Source organism: Taudactylus pleione, unplaced genomic scaffold (genome assembly GCF_031769625.1).
Source record: "Taudactylus pleione unplaced genomic scaffold, aTauple2 ptg000283l, whole genome shotgun sequence".
NCBI lineage: Eukaryota > Metazoa > Chordata > Amphibia > Anura > Myobatrachidae > Taudactylus > Taudactylus pleione.
In genome coordinates this window covers 2,355,811-2,381,656 of record NW_028284685.1, presented here as the reverse complement: position 1 = coordinate 2,381,656, position 25,846 = coordinate 2,355,811, and the positions used below count along the sequence as shown (strand labels likewise).

The following is a 25,846-nucleotide window of genomic DNA, read 5'->3' as shown; positions in this document are numbered from 1 at the left end:
TAAATCTACTGGAATTAAGGGTGATTTGGTATGCATTGTATTAGGCTCCTTAGATATGTCGGTGCAAATCCAATCAGACAGTGCCACGACAGTTGCTTATATAAACAAGCAGGGTGGCACACGCAGTTTGCAAGCAATGAGGGAGGTTTTTCACATCCTCCATTGGACAGAAAATTGTTGTTCAGCTATTTCTGCAATTTACATTCCAGGGGTGGACGACTGGGAGGTGGACTTCTTAAGTCACCACAGTGCGCATCCATGGGAATTACACCTGGAGGTATTTGCGGAAATAGTTTCCAGATGGGGATCTCCAGACATAGATCTAATGGCTTCTCATCTCAACAATAAACTTCCAAGGTACGGATCTCTGTCCCAAGATCCTAAGGCATCTCCGGTGGATGCCATGACAGCGCCTTGGGTGTTCCAGCTGGGATACATCTGTCCTCCTCAGGCAATGTTGACAAAGATAATTCAGCGGATTCGATCAGTAGCACGGCCGGCCATTGTGGTGGCTCCAGACTGGCCGCGCCGTCATTGGTACACTTTTCTTTGGAACATGCTGGCAGATGTTCCGTATCGTCTGCCCCTGCATCCAGATCTGTTACTTCAGGGTCCATGTCGTCACCCCGATTTTGCCTCGCTTGGCTTTGACGGTATGGTTCTTGAATCCAATATCTTGAGGGCCAAAGGGTTTTCAGAATCTGTTGTGAAATCCATGATACAGGCTCACAAACCAGTCACCTTCCCAGATTTATTATCGGATATGGAAGATATATATTTCTTGGTGTGAACGACACCAGTTCAAACCAGAAAGGTTCCGAGTGTCTCTTGTCTTTTCTGCAAGAGGGGTTGGTTAAGGGTCTTAGATTGTCCTCTCTTAAGGGACAAATTTCGGTCCCATCGATCCTGTTTCAGAGGAAATTGGCCTCCATTCCTGAAGTTCAAACCTTCTTGTAGGGGTTCTTCGCATACAACCTCCTTTATGTTCCTCCTTGGGACTTGAATTTAGTTTTAGAGGCACCTTAAAATGCACAGTTCGAGCCTTTGGAATCTATAGAATCTCACTTTGAAAGTTGTTTGCCTTTTGGCCATTTCCTCATCCAGAAGGGTATCTAAGTTAGCGGCTCTTTCTTGTAAACTTCATGAGGATAGGGTAGTGTTTACGCACTAAACCCTCCTTTTCTTCCGAAGGTGTTATCAGCTTTCCATATTAACCAGGATATTGACCTTCCAACTTTTCGCCAGGATTCAGTGACTAGTGAAGCTTCTTGCTTAGCACTGTTGGATGTGGTACGTGCGTTACACATTTACTTAGAGCTTACTGCATCTTTGAGGCGTACGGATTCCCTGTTGGTGTTGATTAATGCACCAAAAAGTGGCTGGCCAGCCTTGAAAGGATCCACTGCCTTATGGGATCACTTCTGCCATTCGGCAGGCATATTTGTCCTCGAATGTGATTGTTCTAGCCCCAATTCGGGCCCACTCGACTTGTGCTGTTTGGGTTTCTTGGGCTGTAGGGCATGATGCCTCGGTTGAGCAGCTGTGCAAAGCGGTTACCTGGTCATCCGTACACACTTTTACAAAATGTTACCACTTCCATACTTTTGTAGCGTGGGACAATGTGTGAAAATTCACTGAGCAGTCTGTTCCAACCCCCCTCCTAATAGGCTTGCTTTGGTATATACCAGAAGTAATGGCATCCCCTAGATGGATGAAAAAGGAAATACGATTTTTACTCTCCTCTTAAAATATCTTCCTTGGAGTCCACCTGGGGGATTCTGGGATCCCCTCCCTTGTTTTTGTTTCATACAAGTTACCTGTTGGTTTCTGGTTTCTCAGTTCGTCCGTGGGTCTTTCTGTCTTTTGTTAAACATTATGGTGCATACACACGGTCAGATCTGTCAGATGAACGATTTAACGATTTTTACCAACTATTTGAACGATTTCAGGCAGTATTAAAATGAATGAAATCAAACCAAATCTGACTGCAAAGACATCAGATGTCAGATATCGTTATCTGACAATCGGGAACGTGCATCGTTCATCGTTGCAGGCTCACATGTCAGATATGAACGATTTTTAAAATCGTTGTCATTCAAATCTGACAGAAAATCTGACAGTGTGTATGCACCAATAGACTGAGGTTTTAGTGGAAGGGGAGGGGTTATATTGGGGTGGGAGCCAGTTTTAATTAGTTAGTGCCTGACTCCAAACCTCACTACGCATAACCCAGAAGTAATGGCATTCCCCAGATGGACTCCAAGAAAGATTTTATGCTGAGTAAAAATCATATTTTTCTTATTGGCTTTCTGTGACAGTATATAATGTTTGATCAATGAATATCTCTGTGAATGTACCCAGTGTTAATGATAAATTACTTATGGCTACTGCTACCTTTTTCCATTTAGTGCTCATTTATTAGAAGTTAAGAGATGTTTGGAACGGATGCACTCTCCTTCAGTGCCCCTGCAGGCCATGCCACCTTTTGTGTGCAGTCTCTCTACCAGTGCTTTCTATTAAATGTGCCCGGTACTCCAGATAAAAGCCAGTATTCTAAGGATGGTTAGCAACATCGATGTTTCTGATTCGATGGAAGTACTTTTTCCATCGAATACTGGGAATTTGATGGCTGCCAACAATTGGATGCAGCTTTCTGTTGCCCATCCGATGACTGGCACTGTGGGGGCGGGAGCACACACGCTGCTCTGCATAGTTGAGCAGCAGCTGAATAGATGCCGTGTTCAATCATTTGTTGCCGTGCCTCCGATATCCATCCCTACAGTACTGTCCTGAAGTTGTTCCAAGATTTATAGCCGCATCCATACTATAGATACTCTTGAGAGAGAGACATATAATTTTTTTTTTTCTTATTTATCTGAAATGTACATTTTTATTTAATTTTTTTTTTTTCCTAGCACTAGCTACAAGAATTCAAAATTATACCACAAAAAGGTGCTGTACTATTTATCCACATTCTCGCCTACACTCTCGGAAGTCGCAGGAGGCTCCCGATTTTTTTTTTTTTTTGGTATCCCCCGCACACCCTGGAAGTGTAGGAAGAGCTCCTGCATCCTGCCAACTTCCTATTGAAGCGGGCATGATGGGGAGATTTAATGGGGAATTTGCGGGTCTGTGAGGAGGGCTAAACGGGGTGATTTGCCTAATTATGTCACCAGTCCGGAAAGGATGTATACAAAGTCGGCAAGTATGCTTATCCCTTACTATCACCGCAAATAAAGCACTACTCTCTGCAATGTCTTTATATATCTGATACATTACCTGATCTGTAGTTTTGGAGCCGTTAGATGTGTAGGAAAGTGGAGTACAGAAAAATTAATTGTGCTGATTTATTATACAGTCAGGTGCATAAATATTGGGACATTAACAGAATTTTCATATTTTGGCCTCTATTCACCACCACAATGGCTTTGAAATGAAACAAACAATATGTGCTTTAACTACAGACTTTCAGATTTAATTTGAGGGTAATTACATCCAAATCGGGTGAACAGTGTAGGAATTACAACTGTTTCTATATGTGCCTCCCATTTTTTAAGGGTCCAAAAGTAATGGGACTATCAACTCAAAAGCGATTTCATGGACAGGTGTGGGCTATTCCCTCGTTATTTCATTATCAATTAAGCAGATAAAAGGTCTGGAGTTGATTCTAGGTGGGACATTTGCATTTGGAATCAGTTGCTGTCGACTCTCAATATGAGATCCAAAGAGCTGTCACTATCAGTGAAGCAAGCCATCATTAGGCTGAAAAATCAAAACAAACCCATCAGAGAGATTGCAAAAACATTAGGTGTGGCCAAATCAACTGTTTGGAACATTCTTAAAAAGAGAGAACGCACCGGAGAGCTCAGCAACACCAAAAGACCCGGAAGACCACGGAAAACAACTGTGGTGGATGACAGAAGAATTATTTCCCTGGTGAAGAAAAACCTCTTCACAACAGTTGGCCAAATCAAGAACACTCTCCAGGAGGTAGGTGTATATGTGTCAAAGTCAACAATCAAGAGAAGACTTCACAAGAGTGGATATAGAGTGTTCACCACAAGATGTAAACTATTGGTGAGCCACAGAAACCGGAAGACCAGATTAGAGTGTGCCAAACAACATCTAAAAAAGCTATTACAGTTTTGGAACAACATCCTGTTGACAGATGAGACAAAGATCAACTTGTACCAGAGTGATGGGAAGAGAAGAATATGGGGAAGGAAAGGAACTGCTCATGATCCAAAACATACCACCTCATCAGTGAAGCATGGTGGTGGTAGTGTCATGGCGTGGGCATGTATGGCTGCCAATGGAACTGGTTCCCTTGTATTTATTGATGATGTGACTGCTGACAAAAGCAGCAGAATGAATTCTGAAGTGTTTCGGGCAATATTATATGCTCATATTCAGTCAAATGCTTCAGAACTCATTGGACGGCGCTTCACAATGCAGATGGACAATGACCCGAAGCAGACTGCAAAAGCAACCAAAGAGTTTTTTAAGGCTAAAAAGTGGAATGTTATGCAATGGCCAAGTCAATCCCCTGACCTGAATCAGATTGAGCATGCATTTCACTTGATGAAGACAAAACTGAAGGGAAAATGCCCCAAGAACAAGCAGGAACTGAAGACATTTGCAGTAGAGGCCTGGCAGAGCATCACCAGGGATGAAACCCAGCGTCTGCAGTCAATTTCAGCCTGAAGTCTGGAATGCATAGACATCACCAAAGGATTTGCAACAAAATATTAAAAAGTGAAAGTTAGATTTAGGATTGTTTAGTTTGTCCCATTACTTTTGGCCCCTTAAAAGTGGGAGGCACATATAGAAACCGTTGTAATTTCTACACCTGATTGAGATTTAATTTGAGGGCAATTACATCCAAAAGTCTGCAGTTAAAGCACATCTTGTTTGTTTCATTTCAAAGTCATTGTGGTGGTGAATAGAGGCCAAACTATGAAAATTCTGTCAATGCCCCAATATTTATGCACCTGACTGACGTAACTAATATGCATGTGTGTATATATGTGTGTGTGTGTATGTATGTATGTATATATATATATATATATATATATATATATATATATATATATATATATATATATATATATATATATATATATATATATATATATATATATATATTTTATTTTTTTTTCGGGACAAAAAAAGTAAAATAGAGGGTGCCCTCCTATAAATTGATACATACATGCTTTCCTTCTTGCGTGAAGCTATATAGCCTCACCAAAAAGAAAATACAGGCGGCACTCCTTGTTGAAACAGTGGAAAAACGTTATTGAATAAATAGGACCTTGAAACGTTGATATTCTGTACTGATGTTCATAAGACCTTTTCATCAGGACTGTACATGTAGAATATATATATTATATGACCTTTTTTTATATAATGTAAAAGTGTTCGGACATGGGTAAGACTGACATTTCATATTTTGATCATATTGTTTCAATAATAACTGAAAATGTGCAAATGACAAATTCATATTTCGCAAATATTTTATAGAGACTTATTTGCAGGTCTGAAAGGAGAATTAAACCAAAATTGCATGTTTCCTTTATGTAGATTGCAGAGCCGGATTTAGACCTCATGGGGCCCTAGGCAGGATACCAGTTTGGGGCCCTACTCCCTCAAACTACCCTCATATCCTCTCCTTCACAGCCCCTCTCAATCCCCCTCATTACAGTCACCTCCATCACCGCTCCTCATATCCCCTCTTCACAGCGGACCTTCATCCTAGCTCACTCATTCCCTCCCCCCCACCATGGAGCCCCTCACAGCCCAGCACCCCTCATCACAGCCCCTCACAGCACCCCTCACCACAGCCCCCCTCACTCACCTTGTCACAGCCCCCATATCCCTCTCATCACAGCCCCTCTATCACAGCCCTCCATCACATCTCACTCCCCCTCCTTATAGCCCCCTCCATCACAGCCACTCCTTATAGCCCCCTCCATCACAGCCCCCCACTTAGACTTACTTGGAGCCACCAGCACCAGGTAAGTCTAACAGCGGCAGCGGGGGACAGGTCTCGCAGCAACGTCTGCGCCAGGAACCCTCCTGAGCCCTGCGGCGCGCCTGCGCAGGCAGCTGTATCACAGTGATAGTCTGCCCGGAGGCTCTCTGGGAGTGGAGGCGGGAACACGTGATGTCATGATGTCACGTGGTACTCGCGCAGTGCTCCTCTGGGAGCGCTGTAATCAAGTAATTTCTTCGGGCAAAGGGGCCCGTCCACGGGCCCCTTGGGTCTCCGCCGGGGCCCTAAGCGAGCGCCTAGGATGCTTAGCGGGAAATCCAGCCCTGGTAGATTGTATATAATGTTTCTAGTGACTTTCTCCAATTATGTATGTAACAGAAGCTTATTTGAACTGAAGTTATTTTGGATAAAACTGCGATGGGAGGAAATGCTTGTGATCTGTGTTGATTGGTCCTTCTAGCCAGATCTTCAAATGTGTCCACATCCCCCCCCCCACTTTGTTTTTGTTTTTTTTAAATAAATAAAATCCCAGTCCCTGCATAATATTGCTAATTCCTTTTTAATTCAGATGCCTTTGACAATGAACTAATCTTGAAGACCCTCAGAGAGATCATGGAAGGGAAGACTGTCCAGCTTCCTGTGTATGACTTTGTTACCCACTCCAGGTAATAGGAAGACTGACTTTAGAGGCAGATTTTATTGTGCTGGCAGATGGATTTTTACATCTTCATGTATATTAAATGCAAAATTGTGTCACTTATTGCAACCTGTCCCTGACTTTCCTGGAACAATTGAGATTTTCAGAAGTTTTCGGTCTTCCCTCTGTGTACGGCTGTATCACTGCTCCCATTGTGGTATATGCCCCATTCACTGTTCTTTTTATGCTGTATTACTAAATGTTTATTTTAACAGTACTTTGAACAATTTTATTAAATAAAACCATTATTTTTTAGTGGTCAGGTGTACCATAAGACATTACCTTTTAAACAAAAACATTCCAAAAATAAAAAATGTATATAACTTTGCCATTTTATTTATTTATTGTAAGCCTCATTTTCACTGATCTCTTCTTGCCTTAAGGAAAGAAGAGTCTGTCACCGTATATCCAGCTGATGTGGTGCTGTTTGAAGGCATACTGGCATTTTACATGCAAGACATCAGGGACATGTTCCAGATGAAATTGTTTGTGGACACGGATGCAGATACACGGCTATCAAGAAGGGGTGAGTGATCATCTAGAGTTGACCGGTGCAGGATATTCCATTAAATCTATACGCGACTGCCAGTCGGGTTAAAAAGCGCTTTGTCAATAGCTGCACACTGCAGATGCATTGTAAGGGGTATATGTACTAAAGTGAGGGTTTTTAGATGAAGATGTTGCCCATAGCAACCAATCAGATTCTAGCTATTCTCTTCTAGAAGGTGCTAGTTAAATGTTAAAATATGGAGTGTAGCTTTCTGTCAAAAGATGTCTATAATTTAGTAATCTGTTTTAATGACATGATAAATTAGCCTGTGCATGTTGTGGTGGGGTTGAGATTTATAATCAATGGGAGACTAAAGCTGGGTACACACTGGGCGATATATTGGCCGTTCAATTGAACAGCAGAGATATCGCGAGCGCATCGCCAGGTGTGTATCCCCGATATGTCTGGGAATGAGGTAGTTCCCAGACATATCGCATCGGCTGTGCCGCACAGCAGATTGCTGATTATATCTGCAAATCTATCTGTGCATCTGCTGGTGTGTATGGGCGACCTGCCGATCGCCTGTACACTTGCGGCAAGGACCCGGAGTGACAGCTCAACTGGACGGGCACATTTTAATGCCCGTCCAGCTGTGACGTCTGGCCCGACACATCGGGTGTATGATTGGTAAGTGTATATGCACTTAATCGTCAGATAGATAGGTCTGCACATCCATCTAATGTGTACCCAGCATAAGACTCCCTGCAGAATATCATGGAAGTGGCAGGAGAGAGGTGCATGAAAAGAGTTTGAAGGTGATGTGATCGCTGTACACAGCAGGGGAGAGCTCTGGGATGCAGTGGTCATCGCTGTATAACTAGAACTAACAAAGTAATATTTAGTGGAAAATATTTGTTAATCAGCACAGAAGGGAAGGAGGGGATCATTATGAGGGGGGCTGTGGGGCTAGAGATATAGGAGCCTTGGAATAATTTTTAAACAGCAGGGAGTGCTCCTTTTAATGTGCTTGGGCGATAGTTCTAAAATAGAGGGGAAAGCTTTATTATATAGTCTATCACGATGGGAGATATAATAAAAAGTAATAATCATAAATGTAACAGTTTAAAAAAAAAAAGTAAATGTGTTTTTTAAATAGGAAACTTAAATACAGTAAAATGGGTTAATACTTTGATAAACTGTTGCAATAGTAGCCAACATAACAAACATTACAATATAGTTCTACATTATGTTTTGAAAGCTTAAAAATTATATAATTTTATTTGCTGAGATTTTATATATTTGTGTATTTTATGTAATATATTTCTGGTTTCTTTATTAAAGAATACTCTAGCATTTTATTTCTATACAGATTACCTGCTGTAATGTTATGCTTGTCAATAAAAGGAACAGAATACCACAAAGCTCTGAAATAAGTTGTGGTTTTTTAAATCTGCTCAGTCCCATGTTCTGAGGCTGATGTAGATTGGTGCTTACGCCTTTTGTGTAGGATAAATATACAAATTTGAACTGGACATCCCCCATAAAGAGGGAATGCGTATGGACAATACAGATCTGCTCGCTTTTACGTCTGGAAAGGCATAGTGTGGAGGGAAGGGGTGTGCAAACTCTTCCTGATTACTGTAAGGGTGTGTTCACATAAATTAGGTCAGAGGCAGACCTGCAGGGACTTGCGCACCTGTTGGCAGGTGTATCTGTTGCAGATGCTTTGGGTCTGGTGTTCATATTCGTGTGGATGATGTGCAGTGTTTAAAAAGAGCGAAAACTGTTGAACAAGAACAAGTGCACTAAAAGTGCCAGCATGCCCTGGCATTTTGTCTACACCAAAAAATAAAAATAAACCTTTTAAGGGTCCTAACACACTTTTGTGGCCTTTTTTTTTTTTTTTTTTTTTTTCATTTACATGTTTGTCTTTTTCTCTTTATACAGTGCTAAGAGATATTAACGAACGAGGTCGTGATTTAGAGCAGGTTCTTTCTCAGTACATCACTTTTGTGAAGCCAGCCTTTGAGGAATTCTGCCTGCCTGTAAGTACTGTTTAGAATGGTCAATTAGACTGATTCAAAACTGGTAAACGCCTATTGTCTATTGCCTATTGTCAAGCATTAGATGTGTATTGTAAGCCCCAATGCCGGTCATTGGGCACAATGAACAGATATCTCATTCAATCGGGTTGATTCTATTGGCCGCACTTATGACACCTCCGGACTCGCTGATGTTTATTCTATGCCCCATAGAGCTGCACACATGTCCTGGCCGAGTTGAAGTGCCCTTTCCTGCTTTTCTACGCCGTTGCAATGGCAGCTCTCCCCTCTCGCACCTGATGGGATCGACCCCTCAGTGTAAAATGGAAGTAATCATTGATGATAAAATAGTAATAGAACATTTTTACACTCTGGGTAAAGCAGATTATTTTATATAACCATTGAACAGACTGTTACTTTTGTTTAAATTTGTATTTATTGTAGAACCTTCTTTTAGTAATAGTAAAATCCGTAGAATACAGTGCTATTGAAATTACCCATGGACTTGAGTAAAACACAACATTGTAGAGAAACACCTGAATATTTTGCACTTTTAAAACTACTTGGGGCTCTAGTTATAAAATAACAGCATTTTGCAGTGATAAGACACATTTTTGTAAAAATTTGCTAAAATTATGCTTAGCGGGCAATAGATGTACATGCACAGTAAATATTACCCCACATCTCTGTGCCTGGCATGTGCAAGCCAAAAGACCATGCATGCCCAATGAAAACTTGGCTCCTTTCTACTTCAGGGTCCATAGGGTATCCACAGGATACCTTGGGGTATAGGCGATGGCGGCAGACATCCAGGCACCACGGAGTTAAATCTTCAGCCTCCCAGGATGCACTGGGGTCCCTCTCCTATACCCCGCCCCCGAGCCTCAGGCCACTCAGTTTTCGTAGGTGCCTGGCCGGACCAGTCGCACCGTACAGAGGGGGGTCTTTTTAAGGCCCCTGAATATTTCTTCGCAACTGTGGCTGCACAACTAGAGTGCTCCAGCATAGGACAGTCAGTATTGACGTCCATGCTGTCACTCCTACACCCCGCCGGTACCGATCCGGGGATGCTGGTAGGTAGCTGGGGTCACAGCTAGCGGTGATCCCCGGCTACCTGGACTGTGGCCGGATGCACGGGGAACAAGGTAAGCGGCGGGGTCCCGCGGTGGGCACCCGCCGGTAACACAGTCCTGTTTGGTCCCCAGGCAGGGGGCTCCCTGGGGACCGGCTGCGCGTGGGGCCAGGTACTGATCCTGCGCCTTCCACTAGACCACCAGGGACAGCGGGCCGCAGCATGTGCGGTACAGCGCGGCGTCCCAGGGGTTGATAGCACGCCAGGGGAGAACGCCTTCCCTGTCTCACAGCCGGCGTCTCCCCCGCTGCACAGTGCCATTCCACAGCGGTCTGAGCGGGCTGTGTCAGCGCTCCTCCCCCGGGCCCTGCCTTCTCTCTGCTCCTCCGTGGCCATTTTCTCACTACATGTGCTGGGGATGGCATACGCTGCTGGAAGCTGATACAGATGCCATTGCGGTCCGGGTCCCCCGCATACCTCTCCTTCAATTAAGGTCAGTGTATGCAGCACTGTTTCCTACCAGGCTCTGGTCTGTGTAGTTGATCGCAGTGCTTGTAATGCAGGATGTTATCTGTGCATTGTATGTGACTTAAATGCTAGCGCTGTTTGCCTGTACTTTCATTTCTGACTGTCAGCCTTTTCCTATCCCTGTTCTTCTGCTACAGCCCTTGCGGTGCGGTGTCGCAGGGTGTTTATTACCTCACAGTAAACGTGGTTTTTCTGTGTGGGAGGTCACATACGCTCCGTTCACACTCCTCATGTCGGAAAGTGAACGAGGATATCCTCTTCCAGCTATAATGTACTGATATCATGTGCAGTTAGCGGAGGGATATGTAGACGCTGAGGGTTTATGGAGGGCATGTTGTATTATATATCACGCCCCATTTCCGTCACTGTGCCTGCACAAAAAAGGGGACCGCCCTCGGCTGGCTAAGATGCTTACAGCCTTTGTGGGCAACGCCCCCTGCGTTTCCCCATAGGGGTTATCTCAGCCTGTGGTGGTCTCATCCCATGCAGGGGTCCCTTGACAGATGATGGTACCCCAGTGTATCCTGTTTTTCGCCCCCCCCAGGTCTCCCAGGAGCCTGTGTGGGTGAATTTATTGTCCAAATGGTATAGCACCTGATGGATGTTTTACAGGGGGAGTCACCATTTCGGCCTTCTAAACGGCCTTTCGGGTCTCAGACGGGTAAAGACATGACGTCTGATGACAGTGACATTATTGACTTTTTCAGACACGAGCCCCTTAGTGCAAAGGAGGCGTAGTCTGGGTCTAAAGTCTATATACCTGGCCTTCTACGGGCAGTCCGTGCGGCTTTGGTTATTAATATCCAAATATGCCTTCTTTAAGGATAAGGGTGTTGCCACTGTAATTCCTCTATCTGGTCGGGTGGATCATTTAGAGGAGGCGTGGAAAATCCGGGTAAGCGGTTCCAGCCTCAAAAACGGTTGACCTTTTGCATACCCCTTTTGCGGATAATTAAATTTCCGAATGGGAGTTACCTTTACGGGTAGATTCTCATGTTACACGCCTAGTGAGGAGTGCTACGTTGCCCATGCCCTCCACGTCCTCTTTGAAGGAGGTTCCAGATTGCAAGGTGCAAATATATCTAAAATCCAATATTCCCTTGCTGGAGGGGCTTCCAGGCCGGCTATGGCCGTGTGCTGGGGGGCCAGAGCCATGGAACACTGAGTAGGTAACTGGATCTCTGCACACTGACTCTCTAGCAGAGCAGGTGGATAGTGGCAGATTCTCAGAGACTTTGCCACGTTCATAATGAGACGGTCTTACATATAGCCTACTCCTTTCCAGAATCTCCTCTGCAGCAGTAGCGGCTTGTCGCTCCCTGTGGTTGCGCTCTTGGAAAGAGGACGCAGATTCCATTTGGAATGCTTTGCCTTTTACGGGACAAGTCCTGTTTGGCCCTCGTCTGGACGCAATTGTGGCCCTGCAGGCAGCAGCTACGTCTGCGTGTCTGCCATCGGCTACAGTCCCATCAGGGTCTGGTACTTTCTTTTCGGCCCTGTGAGGCCAGGGTAAGTCTAAAATACAGCTTTCCAAGACAGTCAGTAGCCAGGAAATCTGCTCAGCCATAAGAACAGGCTTGGAGTACAAGACGTCCTACTCCCAAGTTGGACTATAAGCCTTCAGCCTCACGGGACGGGCCTCCTCTCGGGAGCCCCCAGAGTTGGAGGCCGGCTTCTCCAGTTCGCCCAGTGCTGGTGTCTGACCACCACGGACACTGGGGTAAGAGAAGTATTTTCTTGAAGGTATGTCCTTTCCTCCCGGTAAAAGCCTCCCAGTCGGTTTTTCGTTACAGGTCTTCTGTCAATTCAGGACAAGGCCCTGTAATTTTTGAGGGTGTTACACTCTATGCTCCAGGCAGGAGTTATAGTACCTATTCTGTTGCCCCAAAGGGGAACGAGGTATTACTCCATCCTCTTTCTGGTACAGACACCCAATGGGTCTTACCAGGACATTCTCAACCTCGAATCCTTCAACAAATTCTTAAGGGTTCCTCGGTTCGGGAGGGGGACCCTGCATTCCATCATTCAATGGAGCCTGGGAATTTTGTGGTGTCGTTGGATATATTCAGGGTGACTACCTGAATATCCCTCTTTTCTTAGCACACCAGTGTTTTCCTCAGGTTTGCAGTGGTCGATAAGCATTTCCAGTTTCTGGCATTGCCCCTTGGTCTGGCCTCCGCGCCTCACGGTTTACCAGGGTCATGGTAGTTATGGCAGCCCACCTGCGGATGCAGGGGGTCCGCTTGTTACCCTATCCGAGTGACCTCCTGTTGTTACCACGGTCTCCAGAGATACTTCAGTGCCATATGCAACGGACAATATCTGTGTTGCTACGTTAGGGCTGACTGATAAACTGGAAATGGTCCTCTCTGATTCTTCACAGAGGATGCTCCATATCCCAACATCTGAGGATCTTTGTGATTGAGGAAAAGATCTCTGCATTACAGGCAAACGTACGCAGTTGCCTGCAGAGTCGCCGAGTGTCTATTCACTTGGCAATGTGGTTCCTGGGTTCCAGAATGTCGCTGTTCAACATGGTGGAGAGTACCCAGCTTCACTCTAAAGAACTTGATCCTCTCCGGATGGGATGGGTTGCCCCATAGGATAAAGTCAATAGGCTTTCCCCGGAGGTTTGTCTCTCTCTGGCCTGGTGGCTGCAGAAAGCTCACCTAAACAAGGGGCACCCCCTTTGGGATTGCGGACAGGGTCCTTCTGACGACGGACGCCAGTATCCGTGGCTTGGAAGCAGTGGCGGGTCCACACTTGTTCCAGGGCAGGTGGACACCAGTAGTTTTTGCGCTTCCCATAAACATCTGAGAACTCTGAGCAGTATTCAGGGTTCTCCAGCATTCAGGACAGGAAATACCGTGCAGGTACAGTCTGACAACGCCATCATGATGGCTTATGTAAACCACCTAGGAGGTTCCCGAAGTCAGGCGACACTAACAATGGTGTCCCGAATTCTGGCATGGGTGAAAGGCTATATCCATGCCGTCATCGGCAGTGTTCATTCAGGAATCCTCAGATGGAAAGCAGGCTTTCTCAGCCGTCAAGACGTGCATTCAGGGAAATGTCCTCTTTATCAGGAGGTGTTCAATCTTCTGGTGAACAAATGGAGCCTTTTAGAGATGAGACTCTTCTGATAGACGTAGGTAGGTCCAGTGGACCTTCCAAGTTGTGTACCTCGTCCCTCCGTTAACCCTTCTTCCTCCAGTAATAGCAAGAAGGAGGCACGCTCCTGCTGATAGCTCCAGCGTAGGCCAGATGGCACTATTACTCAGATCTTCGGAGCCTCTCAGTTAACACTCCGAAGCTGTTGCCTCTACGCCCGGACCTGTTGTCTCAGGATCCTGGCTGATACCCAGACCTGGGTTGTCTGTCCTTGACGGTGTGGCGGTGGAGACTGCCCTCTTAAGGTCTAGGAGTTTTTCCAGCTCTATAGTTAACAGGGGCTCTGTCCATGCTAAGAGCTCGGAAGTTTTTATCTGCAAGAATTTACCATTAGGTATGGTATACTTTCTTTCAGGTGTCGCCCTAGAGGCTAGGCTCCTCGGGTATTCCGGATATCCAGAGGTTGGCTTTCCTACAGGTGGGCTTAGATAACGGTCTTCGCCTTGCTTACCTCAAGGTGCAGGTTTCTGCCCTGTTAGTATGGTTTCAGTGTAGGATTGCTACTCTTCCTGATGTCCGCACCTTTGTGCAGGGTGTACGTTGTATTCAGCATCCCTTTGTTCCACCTGTGGCTCCTTGGGATTTGGCTGTGGTCCTTAGGGCTCTCTGAGGACCGCCATTTGGTCCACTGGGCTCAGTGGATTTCAAATGGCTTACGGCTAGGACTGTATTCCTTCTGGCTCTTAATTTGGCCAGTAGGATCTCAGAATGGGAGGCTTTGTCATGTAGACCTCCCTTTTTCTCATCTTTCCTAGGAACAGGGCAGTGCTTGCCTTTACTTCCCCAGTCCTGTCTGCTGGTGAGGCCTATTTGGCTGTGGTATGGGCGCTAAGAATTTAAGTTGACCGTACCAGTCCATTTTAGGAAATCAGACTCTCGGTTTTGTCCTTTCTGGTTTCCATAAAAAGGGTTGGCCTGCCACTACGCTAACTTTGGCAGGATGGATTCACAGGTCTTCCTGTTCCATCCTCTATTAAAGCTCTTCCACTAGGTCTGTGGGTCCTTCGTGGGCAGCTCGACGTGGCGCCTCAGCGGTGATTGGCAGCCACGTGGTCATCTGTCCATATTTTTGTAAGGTATTATGCTCTTGATACCTTTGCCTCTCAGGATGCTTCCTTTCGGCGGCGGATTCTCCTTACAGCACAGGAGCGTCCCCACCCTTAAAGGATACTGCTTTGGGACATCCCCAAGGTATCCTGTGGATACCCTATGGACCCTGAAGTAGAAAATATGAGATATGGTAAGAACTTACCCTTGTTATCTCTATTTCTACGAAGTCCATAGGGTTCCTCAGGACTCCCGCCCTGTCGCACCTGTACTGCAGATGGGCTTTGATCTGGTCAACGGTTTCTCCTTCTGGTGAGAATGTGATTCTTGTGTGTTCCAGACTGTCTTCTCTCTCTTTTTTGCTCCTGCTCCGGCCTATGGCTTGTTACGAAACTGAGTGGCCTGAGGCTCGGGGGCGGGGTATAGGAGAGGGACCCCAGTGCATCCTGGGAGGCTGAAGATTTAACTCTGTGGTGCCTGGATGTCTGCCGCCATCGCCTATACCCCAAGGTATCCTGTGGAACCCTATGGACTTCGTAGAAATAGAGATAACAAGGGTAAGTTCTTACCATATCTCATATTTTTAACCGCAAGAGTAGTGCATACGCCACTGCTAAAGTAAGTGGACCTACAGTAATGCCATCCTGAGATGGCATTAGTTTTCTTCCTGTGATAACCATTGATTATCATATGTTTCTTAATTGCACATAGATCACACTCTATAACATACTTTGTGGGATGCGGTCAACTCGGATTTTAAAAGCTGTACATAAGAAATCTGTGATTTCAGTGGTGGCACATGTTCATGAATTGCTTTAATCGTAAAAGTATATATCATCATTACTTTATAAACAGAACCCTGAGTATACAACAAAGAGCAAAACCTTTTCAGACTCCTTGATTTTACAGTGTTGGGGTTTTATAGTTTCTTTTATTTCTTGTGCAACATTTATATCCCACTTTGAATTAACAAATTAAAAAAAAAAAAAATGTCCTCAGCCATGTTGGTTATTTAGAAATGTTGCTTAATAAATACAGGTATAATGTACATTAATATGCCGGTTAGTTGTTTGTTTGTAACTGTGACAGAACCTGCTTTATTTTTTCTGCTGTAGAAATCTGTAGCTGTGTCCCATCCCTTCTATGCCACAATCTAATGACAGGTGGATGCATTATCACCTCGTGCTATTAAAGTCCCTTACGTCCTTGTGCCTTATTATATGTATGTGAATTGCTTTAATGCCATTAATTGCCAACATTACCCACTTACAGTGAAAGAAATTGTAAAAATAAAGATGTCCATAGAAACTAAAGACCTTAACTAGCTGAGTGGTTTTAAAGTGCATTGTTTAGTGACTAGTAATGCTCTATAGAAATAATTTGTCTACTTTTCCAGACACTGGCTAGGATGTAATACTTATCAGTCACCAATTTGTGTTTCTCTAATTGTCTTGTGGCAGACCAAGAAATATGCTGATGTGATCATTCCCAGAGGTGCTGACAACCTGGGTGAGTAAGCATGGGGAAGGTTATAGGCAGAGAGATCACTTGTATTATAATACAATTATAGTGATAACTAAGCCACTGGTTCTTCATTTATGTACTACAGCTAGCCTGTAAAATCATATAAAATAACAAGAGATATGGTAAGAACTTACCTTTGTTATCTCTGTTTCTACGAAGTCCATAGGGTCCACAGGGTTGACCTTGGGGTATAGGTTGGGAACCAAATCCGGGCACCACGCAGTTAAAGCTTTTAGCTCCCAGGATGCACTTGGGTCCACTCTCCCTATAACCCCACCCCCAGCCAGAGGCACCTCAGTTTGTAAGTAGCCAAAGGCCGGAGGAGGAGAAAAAAAGAGAGAAAACTGGAACATTCGATAACCATACTCACAGAAATGGGAGACGGAAAACCGGTGACCAGTCACACAGCCCATTTGAAGCCAGGTGCGTCAGGGCGTGCGCCCTGTGGACCCTATGGACTTCGTAGAAACAGAGATAACAAAGGTAAGTTCTTACCATATCTCTTGTTTTCTACTTCAGGGTCCATAGGGGGTCCACAGGGTTGACCTTGGGGATGTCCCAAAGCAGTTCAACCAAGGGAGGGGACGCTCCTGTGCTGAGAGGAGAATCCGCCGCCAAAAAGGAAGCATCCTGAGAGGCAAAGGAAAACAATGCCTAGAACCTTAAAAAGGTGTGGACAGAAGACCACGTGGCCACCTAGCAAGGCAAAGCAGCCAAGGCGCCACAGCGAGCCACCCACGAGGGTTACATGGCCCGAGAAAAAACAAGCAGCAACAACAGAAAGGCCTACCCATGGGTAGGCCCCTGAAGAAGACATACGAGGCCGTCCAGCCAACATATGGCCATAGGCCGGCCATCCTTTCCTGTTAAAACCAGAAATCTCAGACCACCAATAAGGAGTCCGATTTCCGTCAGGAACTTGAATGGATCACATAAATCCACAGAGGCCGGACCACAGTCAATGAGGCCACACCAGCCGAGAGGACTGGGGACTGAATGGCCGCACCATAAGTTCCAGAATAATATGGAACCTGAAAATCACTAAGAAGAAACACAGGGTGAGAGCAACTCACACCCTGACAAGATGCCCTCCAGAAGAGGGAGCCACATGAGAACGCTCCCAATTCCGACACTCGCCTGGTTGATATAAACTCCCTGATAGAAAGAGAGAAAGCCAAAGCAATAGACCATGTAATGGCTATCACAACAAGCGGTTCCATTAACTTTCCCCGGAGTTAACAAAGAACCACTCCTAACTCCCAAGGAGTCCCTAGGGAGGACAAATGGAGGCATAATCCAGAAAACACTCCAAAGGATGAACTGGATATCAGAGCGGAGCAATTCCATAACCTAATCATACTGACAGTGTAGAGATCTGCACTGTCAGGAAGGCCAGGCCGAGGGTGAAACCCAAGCCAGCCGGAAGGAATGCCAGAATATCTGGAAATCCTGGACACCAGAGGATCGTATCGATAGGTATAATACCATAAGAATGATGGCTGCCACAGTTTGTGGTAGGTCCCAGCAAAAGCTGATCCATGTGCTCCAATCATTCCAACGATGACAAAGCCATGGAAGCCGTAAGACCACTGTAGGGACGTAGTCAAAGACAAACGACCCAGGTCCAAGGCAAACCCCAGGACCCTGAGACAACAGGTCTGGGTAGTGAAGCATCAGGAATGGAGTATCGATGGAGAGACTCCGAAAAACCAAGTACCCCTGACATCTGGGGCAATCAGGAGCCACCAGCAGGAAAGCATCTCTGTCTCGATTGAAACACTTCCCTCGAGGAATAATGGAGACTGGAGAACACAGGTACGCAAATTGGAAGAACACCTTCACCGACAAAGAGTCACTGAAGGTTGCTTCAGAATCCCCAGAGTTGGACTGTAACACCATAGTGTGATAGAGTCAGAAGGCCATGAGTGTCACCTCAGGAGGGCCCCCCCCCCTGCTCACCAGGAGATGAAACCTCTCTTGGGGAAGAGACTAGTCCCCGGGATGCACGTCGTAACGGCTGAGGACTCCCGCTTCCCAATGGAGAGCACCTGAAATGAACACTGTCGAGATGGTCGGGAGGAGACCCTCAGACAATGTCCGAAAGTATGACATACCTGACATTGCCACCTAACGAACAGTATTGCTAAAAAGGAAGCTACTGTTCTGACCCTGTCGGACTGAACTTTTTCAGGTTCACCGGGAAACTAGGGCTATGCCAGAGTGAAGGCCCAAGACAGGCTAAAGTTCCAACAAGTTAATTGACAGGGTGGAATCGACAGACCTCCAATTGCACTGAAATGGATGCGAACCAGACACTGTCCTTAGCAAAGAATACCCTGGACGAGATGGTCATAGTCACCCGAAAAGGGACAGACTTGCCTCCGGGGAGAGCAGCATCATTTGAACAGTGATCAGACAGAAAAAAACTTGTTCCATCTGGAGATAAGCCAATTATGGAAAGGCCTGGAATGGAACTAAGCCCATTCCACCCTTCCAAAGGCAGACACTGAATAGCGGACCATGCCTCCCAGAGTGCAAAGACATATGTCGACTGTGCAGACATCCATGTACTCCTAATGGAAGAGTGGAGATGCCGTCTTACGCCAGAAGAATTCTCAGATTCTGAGAATCCAGAAGGGCTCCTAGGTGAAGAATACCCAGAGAGGGATGCAGGGAGGACTTTTTGCCCATTGATTAAACTTCTGCACCCTGAAGAAGCCACAGTCAACCTGACCCGGCTGTAAAGTACCCCGGTGATCCTGCTAGGAGCAGGAGGCCATCCAGGTACAGGAGCATTGGGATATACTGAACAGAAGAACTGTCAGAAAATCCAAAACGCTGGTAAACCCCTGTGGGGCTGAGAACAGTCCCAACAGGCAGAGCCCGAAAACCGTAAGTGCTGTGATACAGCAAGCCTCAGTCCATGCTGAGGCAAGGTCTCTGTAAGTGCCCGTAGGCACGCGTCCTGTATATCCAGTGATACCATAAAGTCCCCAGGTTCCAAACATAGTATGATGGAGCATAGGGATTGCCTCCTGAGCCCAGGTAGCTTTAGGAACTGGTTCAGGGAATTGAGACAGAGAATAGGCCAAAGAGTACCATTCAGCCACCGCACCAGAAAGAAAGCAGAACAACCAGTCCCTCGCTGAGAAAGTGGGGATGGCCCAATTAGCTCCGCTTACCCCAACAACTGTATAGCTTTCTGGATTCGTAAGGCCCTGTTCGGGTCCGAATAAGGGCCTGCGTACCATCACATGGAAATAGGCCGCCTGAGCAAAGAGAGGGCGTACCCTCCTACCCACGTAGCCGCCGCAACTAGACACTAGTACCGGGCGAACTGAGAAAATTGCCATCTCCCAGTGGTAGCCCTGTCTCGTCATGCTGACGATATATCCGTAGGTTCAGAAGCAGGATCGGCTGGCAGTCCAGGCCTGCTCGGTTGAAGAAACAGACCTTTAGGCTGACCCAGAGGACAAAAAGACTTAATAGACTTAGTCTGAGGCCCTGTAGTGGGCATAACTGAAGGCGGGAAATTTGTACTGCCACTGTCAAGGTCAGGACCCAACAAGATCTACCCTATAGATGGTATCTGCACCTCTGCATTCCCAGAGCGCAGCCATAGGGTATTACGGAGGATACTGTCGCAGCCGGAACTCTGAAAGTTAGGAGACTGGTATCCAATATAGGCATGTCCACCTATGACAACTGCATATATTACATGAGCGACCAAATACATTTGAACCCCAGACGTGTTGGTGGGGAAAAAACATTACAAATGCATCAGCTCAGTATGCAATAGTATTAACCAACCATGCTATAGCACCTACGGATCAGAAGAATCCGACCACGCAGGAATGGGATGCATAGTAACGTCTGTAATCTGACGAGTAACACGCCCATCCACCCCATGAGGGGCTCGTGATGACACTCAGGGAATTTGGGACAGGAGGCCAAACACTGTTGTAATACCTCATAACTGACAACAGCCAGAGTCCCGCCATGCGATCCCCCCGCTAGTCAGCAACAGGGAACCAGAAGGCACGCAATACTGAGGGTGTATGATACAGGTGCAGGTCAACATTCACTCTAACCAGAATGGACCTGCCACCAGCCCAAAGCAGGGATAATAATACTTGAAATAGGCTTCCCCCTGTGTAAGAGGGAAAGAGCCCAAAACAGTATCCAGTTCACGCAGAGCCAACTGGGAAGTAACTACAGGGCGTCAACCACGCCAATTTGCGTTTCGTAGAAAACGACATCCACCCAGGGTGGCCGTGGGAATCCCTGCAAGGGGAATGACAGACTATGGTGGCACCAGGGGGATTTCATATACTGCGAAAACCCCCTGCAGGGAGCGATAGTCTGTGTCACAGGGGAAGAGTGCAAGAAACTGCGAGATACCCTGAGATGAAAAGGGCAGTATGGTGAAGTAACCCCAAGTGAGGTACAACAATGGGGCCCACCCGGCGATCCGCAATTGAGAGGATCCCGAGAAAACAAACCTCCCAAGGGGGTCGTGAAAGGGGCCGGCACCAGATGACGCCACACACAGAACCCTTTATGAAACAAATCCTCCGCACTAACACCTGCAGCACATGACTTGCAGGATAGCAAAAATGGGTGCAGTATAACGCTCTATCTCCTGGTCAAACATATCTGACCAATCTTGGCGGAAATATCAAGCAGTGCTATACTGGTCCTGACTGATGCTAAAATTAGCCGCAGGGACCCATTTTCAGCGTATGCAACACACAGTTCCAACGAAAATGTGGCAACGTGCAGCACGCAACAGTATGTGACAAACCTCACAAATATCAACGAGTATATAAATGTGAGGTCTCAGAACCACCCTAAGTACAGCTGTATTAGGGCAGATAAGGAAAAGGGATAGATATACACTGACAGGTGAGAGAATTGAATACAGACAGTCAGCACTAGCATAAGTCACATACCATGCAGATATATACATATATACATAAACATGTCATATAATATACTGCACTATTACACTGCGTTCAACTTACCCAGATTCAGTGTCTGGGAAGGCTACAGCGCTGTGTACACTGACCTGATGGTGAGGTACGCAGGGGGACTGGACTCACTGCCATCTCCGGAGCTCTGCTGCTGCACCACAAGAAAATGGCCGCTGGAGACCTCAGAAGAAGCGTGGCCCGCGGAGGAAGCAGCTCAGCGATGCCAGACTATACATACTGAAAGGCGCGCTGAGCTGAGGGGAGGAGCCGCTGTAACAGGGAAAGCTTCCTCCCCTGGCCGGCTATTAACCTCCCAAGACGCCGGCTCCCAGCGCCGATCAGTAAGTCCCTGGTGGTCTAGTGGACACACGGGGTATGGGGGGCCCGCCGCCACTGCCGGCGCCTCCGGTCTGTCCCCGGAGACCGGAGGCACAGGACTGCATATTAAATGCGCGGATCACCGCAAGCGGTGATCCGCGACCTTACCTGCTCCCCGTAGATCCGGCAGCAGTCCTGGGCGCCCGCAGAGTCCGGCTAGTACAGACTCTGGGGTCCCGCTGAGATCCCCAGATCTGTACTGGCGTCTCAGCTGCCGCTCTGAAAGTCCAAAGTAAAAATAAAAAAAAACTCTGTACTTAGAAAAAATAAAGCTTAGGGGCTGCTAATCAGCTCCCCACTGCACTAAACGGTGACCCGACTCCGGCCAGGCACAACTTAAACTGAGGTGCCTCTGGCTGGGGGTGGGGTTATAGGGAGAGTGGACCCAAGTGCATCCTGGGAGCTAAAAGCTTTAACTGCGTGGTGCCCGGATTTGGTTCCCAACCTATACCCCAAGGTCAACCCTGTGGACCCCCTATGGACCCTGAAGTAGAAAAAGACTTAGGTTAATTATTCACCAGACAGACAATCCATTACTTGTTGTTGGTGGATGACTCCGTATGTGAACACTACTTTATTTGTTGCAAAACAGGCCTAAATATTACAGTACAGTATAGCAGTCATCCAGCATTCGTGGAACTAGTGTTAACTTTGTAACCTGCATGTGAGCTGCAAAGCTATATTACATAAGTTTTATGGCCCATGTTGTATGAATATTATATCCTTGTATAGTGGTTGTGTCATCTGCATCCTGCATTTCTGTTTAATGCTTAGTTAATTAGAAAGTGCAACTATTTGTAAAGAAGTCCTCACAAAAGTGTAAAACAGATAAAGGGACAACAATCTAAACTGCAGCTGGCTGCTGTCCGTTGGTAAGATATTCATGGTGGAATATACAGTACATGTAGCTAACATTGTGGGAACACGTGTAGAAATGTCTCTTTACAACCATAAATTATTTAAACTTCCTTTCCTCAATTCTTCCTCTCGATGCATCAGAATTAACATGGTTAATATAAATGGTTACGTCAATGGTTTTACTGCACCCGAAAGAAAGCAAGAGGAAGCGGAGGAGACTTTAATGTGCCAGCTGTGTAACAGTTTCTGTTACCCTCATGTTTGTCTTGAGGCAAAACAATCTGAAGTTTTTGGAATAGTTTTCAAATGAACTGATTCCTGTAGAAATGCTCAGTTCCATAAAGTTATCTTTTCTCTCAGCTCATGACATAAATCATAAACTCCCAGGTAAAATAAAGTGCTATAACTCAGACATGCACACCGTTAACCTCCACTCCTAATAAGGGTGTCATGTATAAGGTTCGGAGCTTAACATTGCTAATTGTTGCTTCTCAAGGCATAAAAGACTAACATAGGCCACAGTGCATATTTTCAGCACTGGTGGTTTGATGAGCTGCTGCGTCGTATTCATAGTTGTACAACTAGCAAGGTTAAAAAGTACAAGATCCCTCATGTTTAACCTATTTCTATATGGACTTGCCCCCTGTGTTTTGTGCTTACAATGAACTTTTATTTATAATGCACCAGTGTTTTATGCAGCACTATACATTAAAACCTGTTTGTGTAGAATCAGTCTTACTTGGATATTACACAATCATTTTATATTTGGAGAAGTAAGTTACCAGTGGGGGATGAATATACAGTAGCAGTAGTCTTTATTAAAAAAAATAAATAAAAGGAAATGAAGATGTTCTGTTCATGTAAACAAAAATAATTTTTTTTTCATCTTTTATAATATGGGGCATATTGTTCATGGAAGAAACATTGAGACGTGGTAGTGTCCTGTGCAAGGACATATTTCCCAGCTTGTTTTGACTTTTGGCATCCTTGTTATTGTTCATTCTTTGGGCATCTGTCCAGAGCCCATGGGTTGTAGGCTGGGAAGACACAATAACCCCTAAGATTGCAATTCATCCTGATTAAAAAAAAATTATAGTTGGGCCTTGTGTGTTGGATCTGACCTTGGCAGTCCTCACAGAGCTGAATACACTAATCCTCTAAGTGGCCTTGTATAAATAGGTTGGTGGGTGGGAGCAGCTTGTTTGGTGGAATGCGCTGAAATGCATATATGACCCCCTCCACCCGACACTTTTATATTAACCTCTTTACTTCCATAGGCACATTCACTAGTGTCCTGAAAGTCAGGGTTTTTGTTGTCCTAAAGTAATGCTTATTAAGGTCTACAGATAATTTCTGTACAGCACAGGTCTTGTAGTGGCTTATCCTGGGTTTCTGTAAAAGGTTTGTATAGCACAGAAGGCTCTCAGAGTATACTTTACTTTTATTGTGTTCAACGCATAAAAATAGTTTATTCTTACTGTGTAAAGACCCTTCTGTGGTGAGTTTTCTCACATTGCTATGACAAGGCCGCCATGAGTGGTCTCTGGGGGTCCTTTCTGCTCCCTTACCATAGTAAAGTTTAATTAGCAGATTTGTAATGTTCCAAGGAACTGGTCCCAGTTCAAATCTCAAACCAAATGCGTCAAACCGTTTTTACACCTACTTTATGACGAAAGATAGAACATTGCTATACGGAATCATTTATTTCATTAACATACATTTGTTGTTTTCAACAGTTGCCATCAACTTGATTGTTCAGCACATCCAGGATATTTTAAATGGAGGTTTAACAAAGCGGCAGAGCAATAGCTATACGAACGGTTACAGCAACCACCGGAGTAGGCACCCTTCAGAGTCTAGCAGTAGCCGACCTCACTAAAGTGCCCTGTGATTATGGAATCTGTATATACTTTACACCAATACATGCTGTCTTACCATGGAAAACCAGAGATGGGCGCTTTCTCTGAAGGGAAAAAAATTCTTACAGCATATTTGAATTCTTCAAAGTGTTCTGCAAGAAAAGTGTTACTTGACTAGTGCACCTAGAACAGAACATGCTGAAATTTTGTGGTGTCTCTGCGTGGGAGATGGAAGTCTGTGGCTTCATACACCAATGCTTGTTTTTGTTTAGTTTATTTTTCCCCCTCTTTATTGGAATGGAGAAAAGTGGGAGCTAATGGCCATCAAAACTTGAATGTTCACGGAGACTACTGCAAGAATGAAATTCATAAAACGCGCTGGTATCCAATCCAATCTCATGTATTTTGTCTAAATATGAAATTCTGTACAATTGTTTGCCACAAAAGTATTTTTAAGTGTTGGCATTCTAAGTCTTTAAGCCTATAATGGTCATTGCCTCTAAAAAATAACCTGGAATATTTAACAAAAGATAAAATTTTTTTTTTTTTTTATATATTATTTTTTTCTTCACTTTTCTTTTTATATTCGGACATTTGATCAAAGTTTCTACTGTGTTTTTTGTTTTATTTTGTTTTGTTTTTTTTTATAATGAGAAGGTGATTATTAAAATGGGATGGTGATTTAATAGGGGGCTACTCCACATAGCAGACCAAAACACTTTAACTGTCTCCTGTGCCAAACACATGGTTGGGTGGAATTATGTTATCCTGGGGTTTCAGATCTGCATTGTTTAAAGTCAGTAAATATTTTATTTACTTTCTATCATGTAAAATGATTTATGATGGTGTTTTTTTTTTTACTTTTTTCTCTTACCCTTTTATGTGGATCAAAATATTAAGTGATCTGGTAAATGGCTGCCACATATAACAAATAGTAGAAACTAAAAGTAATAATAAAATGATACTTTGAGAAGGTGGTTGCATTACTGCATGAAGAATAGGCAGTTGCATATGCTGAGGCTTGTTTGTAATTGATGACACTTCATGTTAGACTTGTGTGTTGGGTAAAAACATGCTTTACTGTGTGAACAAGTTGCAAAGCGTTTCTGGATGAGAAGCCTGCTGCAGGTTGAATACACAACACACTAGTGAACATGTGCGAAAAAGACCTTTGCCTAGTGCTGTAAACCAGTGTCAAATTATTAACTTGAAGCC

The 25,846-nt window shown here is 45.1% G+C and overlaps 1 protein-coding gene across 1 annotated transcript in view; it reads left to right on the top strand.

Moving 5' to 3' along the window:
* Window positions 1-25,604, top strand: part of LOC148512082 (uridine-cytidine kinase 2) — a 56,752-nt gene extending 31,148 nt beyond the window's left edge. Inside the window, exons 3-7 of the mRNA XM_088482233.1 lie at window positions 6,561-6,657; window positions 7,073-7,215; window positions 9,127-9,224; window positions 16,500-16,548; window positions 24,509-25,604. Coding sequence (XP_088338359.1) covers window positions 6,561-6,657; window positions 7,073-7,215; window positions 9,127-9,224; window positions 16,500-16,548; window positions 24,509-24,651 — 530 coding nt within the window. The 3' untranslated portion in view covers window positions 24,652-25,604. The remainder of the gene's footprint in view (window positions 1-6,560; window positions 6,658-7,072; window positions 7,216-9,126; window positions 9,225-16,499; window positions 16,549-24,508) is intronic.
* The last annotated feature ends 242 nt before the right edge of the window (window positions 25,605-25,846 follow it).